The sequence below is a fragment of the Zerene cesonia genome, chromosome 29, assembly GCF_012273895.1.
Source record: "Zerene cesonia ecotype Mississippi chromosome 29, Zerene_cesonia_1.1, whole genome shotgun sequence".
Taxonomy (NCBI): Eukaryota; Metazoa; Arthropoda; class Insecta; order Lepidoptera; family Pieridae; genus Zerene; species Zerene cesonia.
In genome coordinates, this window is record NC_052130.1 from 1,197,530 (window position 1) to 1,204,065 (window position 6,536).

The window sequence follows — 6,536 nt, forward strand, 5'->3', positions numbered from 1 at the left end:
TTTAGCAATATAAATGATTGGTTACTTCAAAATCGTTTTATTTCTTAACGCGATATAAAAATTATTTTATTGTATTAATTTTATAGTACCTAATAAGTGATATACACACATTTTCTACAGGTAAAATAAGTTAAGTACGATAAAAATATCATTATTTTGGCAAATTATGTCTATATTAATCTTTTGTACAAAATAAATAGTATCAAACACAATAAACTATTAGACAAAACTAAAGAGAGTTTCTGCTATCATTGAATTCAGAAGATATAGCACATTTTTTAAATACTGGTAAAACATATTAACTGCTACCCTCTTTCGATCTAGATTAAATTTTAAATGGTTTTTAATACAGCTACATATCCCATAAGGGTAAATCTTAAAAGAAGGGTAGTTAGCGCAACATTAAGCATTAAAAAATTTTTAAATAATGAATTTGGAATAGGATAAACTAGTACCTAAACTTTCAAAACTCATTTACTCGAAATGTCACCAACAACACTTATTATTTTTTACCAGTAAGCAGACGATATATAAAATAAGTTAAGTACACATATATTACTGTACAAAGTTATATGATTACATTGTATCAGCAAAGTTACACGTAGACCTGCGTCTTCAATATAACGGTTGAATAAGTTGACGATTGATCTGCATAATCTGTACTGAATTTATGCACATAATAATGTGACAAGTTAAATAAGAGGCGCAGAGAATGGAGATAGTTTCGCCGTCGACATTTTATATTATACTAGCTTTCCGCCCGCGCCTTTGCCCGAGTGGATATCGGATATATCGCGCGACATGGTAAGGAGTAGCATATAGTGTTTCCCAAGGTCTGGACCTAGACTTTACCTTCTAAAAAGTATAGTATGTCCTTTCCCAAGTTCAGCTCCATCTTTATACCAAATTTCATCAAAATCGGTTCAGTGGTTTAGGCGTGAATGTGTAACAGACAAGACAGTTCGCATCTATAATATTAATGTACGTAGAGAAGTAGGGATTACAATATAAATGAATGCAATAACTTTAGGTTTTTGACCGTCTCCTTGGTACGGTGTGTAATGCGGGAGCGCAGTACCGCCGGGCGTATGGGTTCCATTCCCGGTGGGGACTAATGAAAGAAATGTCTCTGGTCTGATATAGGTGGTTGATCCACCGTAAAGAAATCATCGATCAGTGAAAAATAAGTATACAGTATAATGCATCTGCCCTAAATTTATACTATAAATGGATGCGGGGCTTTACATCTTTCTTATTTAGTTATCTTAATTATTCAAGGACTACTTAATGTGGAGGAAAATTGTTAGTATAATCTATTTTTTATTATGTAAATATTTAAACTTAAATTATGTTTAATATATCTGCAACATATTTATGTTCTTCAATAAACCCCTCAATAAATAGGCTATCTAACACTGAAATAATTTTTTAAATCAGACCAGTTGTTCCTGAGATTAGTGCATTCAAACAAACAAATAAAAATAAATTCTTCAGCTTCATAATATAAGTATACCTAGATTAAAATTACATTATCCTCTGTTACAGATATAAACTACGACTACATAGTCGACCAGCAGCCGATCGGCAAGTTGCTGTTCAGACAGTTCTGCGAGAAGAATCGGCCGCACTACCACAAGTACAACAGCTTCCTAGATGCGGTTAGTGTTTCTGTTTAACGCACTAGACTAAACTGGACTAGGCATAACTAGATACTAATGTTGTAGATGCGATAGTTTGAATGACATTGAATCAAGTTTGATTTTTGACACATTCAAATTTGTTTCAACTACAAAAACTACGAACGGTTTTGAATGTTCTAGAACTCTAAAATTACAGTTCCATCAAGGGGTCACAATGCAATGTATAAATTGTATTACAAAATAACTGGATTCGATTAAAGACGAAACCTAGGAGTTTCAAATCACTGAACCCACACTGTTCTAGGACTAAACCTATTGAAAATGACATTCGTAAATCAACAACTTGTTCCAGCAATAACCGATCCATTTTGATTATTCAATTACTTAATTATTCATACAAACATGCGTACACGATACAATAACTTAACAATACAAATATTCACCTCGATATTAAATTAACAATGTGGCATCACATCTCGAGCCATTAAATCAATACGTAGCGGACGTAATAACGGATGGGCAATTGGCAAATTCAATGAACACAATTTTGGCTGAGGTCCCGGGTTAATAGAGTTCGCCGGGATTGTGGCCCGGGTACGGGGGTGTATTTAAAAGGGTTGTAATAGGACCTAATAGATAAATAAGTTACATAGTTTGTTAGTATGTGCTGGAGGGTGGATACAGCGTGTAGCTGTGTCTGTTTGGTATATAAGTTTATGTATGATATTTGATTTTCATTTGAACTTTGAACTGTTGATATAAGCTTGTAGATGAAAGAAATTTTCTTTTCAAAGAAATTTTCCAATTAGTCACCATAATTATTCAAGAAATATCGCCCCCACAAATATCCAGCCCAATACCAAGACAAGGAAAAAACAATTAGAAATTAAAAACTTTAACGTGTTTTATACGCGATTTATTTATTATATTACTTAATCCGACGTTTTGAATACTTTACAATGAGTGTGGTCACAGGGAGATTAATCTAACTGTTATATATAATGAAAAATTGCGTTGAAAATCCGTTAAAAATTGTTTACTCACGTTAAGCAAGCAGCTTTAATAGATTTTCTCTTTGTTTTATTTAACATAAAACACAGGGAAAAGCTATATTAATAATTTCTGAAATAAATTCAATATCGCAATACGATTAATATTCAAGACGTCCTTCAATACCATCAGTATGACACTGACTGAACTTACACGAATCAACTCTACAATACAATCTAAAGGGGCGATCCTGAACGTTAATCAATGTAACTCTCTGATAAGTGGTCATCGAAGTATCTGCAACTAAATTATTATCTATTACTTTGCGCATTAGACGACCTTCCACTCCAACAGCACAATACCGACTCAACGTATTACTTGTTAGATCGAACGCCAGAAACGCGAAATGTTATAATACCCGCATACAAAACGTGTTCGCACAACCTACAGATCCGTCACTGTCTCAGCTCAATACATGGGATGATCACAGTTAATGGGGCGATCCCGATCGTTAATCAATGTAACGAACTTTCGGCATCTAGAAGTATTTTTCGCTGATAGTTGCAGAGTTATATACAGCGGGAGTTCGTACATTTTGCGCACGTTTGTGTTTTGATATATAGCTCCGACTTTATTGTTGGGGTACGTTGAACTGACGGTGTTCTACGTCTATGTTAGGTCTTTGTGTGACGTAACTTATGGTTTGTGTGCTAATCCGGTGTAAAGTATGGTTGTAGATTATATAGTAATTGATAGTATACGCTTTTAGTTTTAGTTGTTTTAGCAATATTTTCTAGTGATTCTAACGTAAAGTTGGTTTTTGTTAATTTCCATCCATATTAATATAGATAGATTTAAATATTTTTATAATGTCGAACAGGCTTCGGCATAAATTGGGTCTGTTCGAACCACACCCCCACAGAAGATTGGCATGAAATAGCAGCATGAGAATGCTAATGTGTTTCGTTCGATTAGTGTGGGAGGTCCGTATCCTTTTCCTCCATCTTCTCATTAAATCCTTTATTGCTGTGATCAACCCTTTCCTCATTCCTTAAAAGCAGGCAAGCGGGAAGCTCTTGAACGTTTGCTGACGCCTTACCTCTGCACGTTCATGGGCGGTGGTGATCGCTTACCATTACGCGAACCAACAGCTCGGTTGCTCGCTCTTATATGTATAAAAATGACTAAGCCTAAGGAAACAATATTCAGGAGTTGAACATACACGAATACTATAAATTTTCTTACTCGCCCAGTAGCACTGAAAATGGTGGTTCTCACTGTATCCTGCTTTTGAAATAGTACACAGAATTGTTTTCCTCTGTTTATTTCCCTGACTAAAATAGATGCCGGTATATAGTCATAGAAAAATCAATCACATTAAACACACATGTGCGATGAGCAATTAATGTAATTATACGCGAGACTAACAATTATGCGTGACGTAACGTGTTAGAAAAAATGTTAGAAAAAAAAGAGCATCAATTAGAAATACGACATTATTTAATTACGTTTACGGAGTTTACCTGTTTCTCATGGCGTGTTAACGAGCATAAAAACATGCGACGTAGTTGTAAGTGTTGTAAATACTAGGTTATTTTCCTGCTAATTAATAAAGTCGAACTTATTGAGAAATAATGCCGCTCTGGGGATTTCAGCGATTGCGTCTTCCTTGTTTTTGAATGTTATTGCAAATCCTTTGATATAATTTATACTAACAAGAATAAGGCACGTCGTACTCCGAACTATAAATCATCTTTAGTCCACGTTTCATTTAGAATCATTCGGCTGTTCTTGTGTTATTGATTTTTATCCGTTCAAACTTTCGCATTTATTTAATGTTTAGGATATTATTATAGGTATATAATACTGCGTAAAGTAATAGAGTTTATTTATTAAAAGAAACTCATTACGACTCTGCAATCGAAACAAAACCTTCTCAGAACTTCCACAGAACAAAAGTATTTGTGATATATTATATCTATATCTTATATCAGGAATATGTTCCTACTCCTTTAATTCACAGTTTCTTCTTAGCTTTGTAGTATTACTGTACTGATGAATGTTACCTCTTGCATCTTATGTTTTTTTTTTTTTTTTTGTTCAAACTGTTTTTAGTATTAATATTCTTCTTGTAGATAGTATAACAGTTGCCACCCAGCACTTTATTTTGAACAACAACAATTCAATTGAACGGATAGCACTAAAATTAACCAATAACAGCGCCCCGACGTTATTCAGGCGGAGCGCTACGAGGTGGAGGTGGACGAGGGGCGGGTGGCGCTCGCGTCGGAGGTGTTCAGCCACTTCCTGAAGGCGGAGGACGGGGAGGCGGTCACGGACGTGGTGCCCGCCGCCGTTATTGAGGACGCGAGCGCGTTGCTTGAAGGTGAGGGGGGAGGGGGGGGGGGGGGATAATCTGTTGCAGGATAGCTCGGTTTTAGAGTTGGGGAAAGGGATAAATGAGGGGCACCAGTTTTAGTTAGTAACAAACTAAAAAAAAAATCTACCGATAAATACGGATGAGCTCCTCTTTTTATGAAGTCCTTTAAAAATGATATGTGAAAGCCATTGTGACTACTGGGCTAGGTGTTATCAAAATCATAATGTCCTGTGATTAAATTTTGATCTTCGACAAAATTTGTCACCTCAACTTCAGAAATATCCACCTACTTATTGGTTTTGGAAAACGAACTGATGCATCATGTCATGAGAAGTCAGACAGATTTTCATGCAGTTACCAACCTCAAATATTATCTGCATTTATTAATGAGGACAGGAAAAGAAAAGTTATGTAAAGTGCAGGTAGCTTGTGGTTTTAAATGAAGTGCTTTTCGCACCGCATCGGATTCCTCAATTTCTTATAGTTTCTAGAAGCACAATAACAGTTTTGTTGTAAACAGTTATGGCAGTTATATAACTTTTTATTGCTACATTACTTTTACTATTATTACAACGATAACAAAAAGTGTAACATTGGCATACTTCTATTAAAAACTATACTTATATTATAAAGAGGTATTGCTTGCCTGTTTGTTAGGTGGTAAATAGATAACCTGAAATTATTTCGAAAACACTTTTACTTATATCACTATTATTAAATATACATATTTAGTGCTAACTGCTTCTGTGCTATCACATCACTGTGTTAGAGAAGCTGGTTTAATCTGCTGGGTTGAGAAGGGCATTGTCTCAGTATTTGTATCTGTTAAGTCAAATGTTGTGGACCGAAAATTCTGGGATCGTCAATTGCACTCCAAGGCAAATATCATAGACTGTTTTTTTTTTTTTAAATAAATATATGTACGCATCATTCCAGGCGGCTCGAAGGACATATTCAGCGAGTGCATACGATGCGTCAAGAACTTCCTCGCCGGCACACCGTTCGCGGAGTTCGAGCGCTCCATGTACTTCCACCGCTACCTGCAGTGGAAGTGGCTGGAGGCGCAGCCGGTCACGCAGAACACGTTCCGCATGTACCGCGTGCTCGGCAAGGGCGGCTTCGGGGAGGTGTGCGCGTGCCAGGTCGGTGGGGAATTGTGCATTGTAGGCGGTTATTTGGTTTTTTTTATGCCCTAGCCGGCATCTGAGCGGGTGGTTCGCCTAATGGTAAGCGAATACCAGCGCACATGAACAAAATAAATAAAAAAAACATTCGCAGTGGTATAGTGCTTCTGCGAATATGCTAACCGACTTAAAGAGGTTAGGGATGAGGAAAGGATTGATGACTGGAAAGAAGGTATGAAGTGGGACGGGTGAAGAAAGGAACGGGCCTCCGGTTCCCCCACCACCGAACGAAACACAAAAGTATGCTTTTTTTATGGAGCTGGTGAGACGCCTGATGGTAAGCGCTACCACCGCCCATGAACATTTGGAGAGGCATAAGGTCCATTACAGACCTTACGCCTC

The 6,536-nt window shown here is 36.6% G+C and overlaps 1 protein-coding gene across 3 annotated transcripts in view; it reads left to right on the top strand.

Annotated features, from left to right (window-relative positions):
* The window catches only part of LOC119837743 (G protein-coupled receptor kinase 2), a 48,779-nt gene that overhangs the window by 34,370 nt on the left and 7,873 nt on the right, over positions 1-6,536 (top strand). For 2 of the 3 annotated variants that reach the window (XM_038363472.1, XM_038363471.1), the window contains exons 3-5: positions 1,546-1,658; positions 4,851-5,016; positions 5,947-6,152. In XM_038363472.1, the coding sequence (XP_038219400.1) occupies positions 1,546-1,658; positions 4,851-5,016; positions 5,947-6,152 (485 nt within the window). The remainder of the gene's footprint in view (positions 1-1,545; positions 1,659-4,850; positions 5,017-5,946; positions 6,153-6,536) is intronic. The other variant, XM_038363473.1, reaches the window with a different exon arrangement.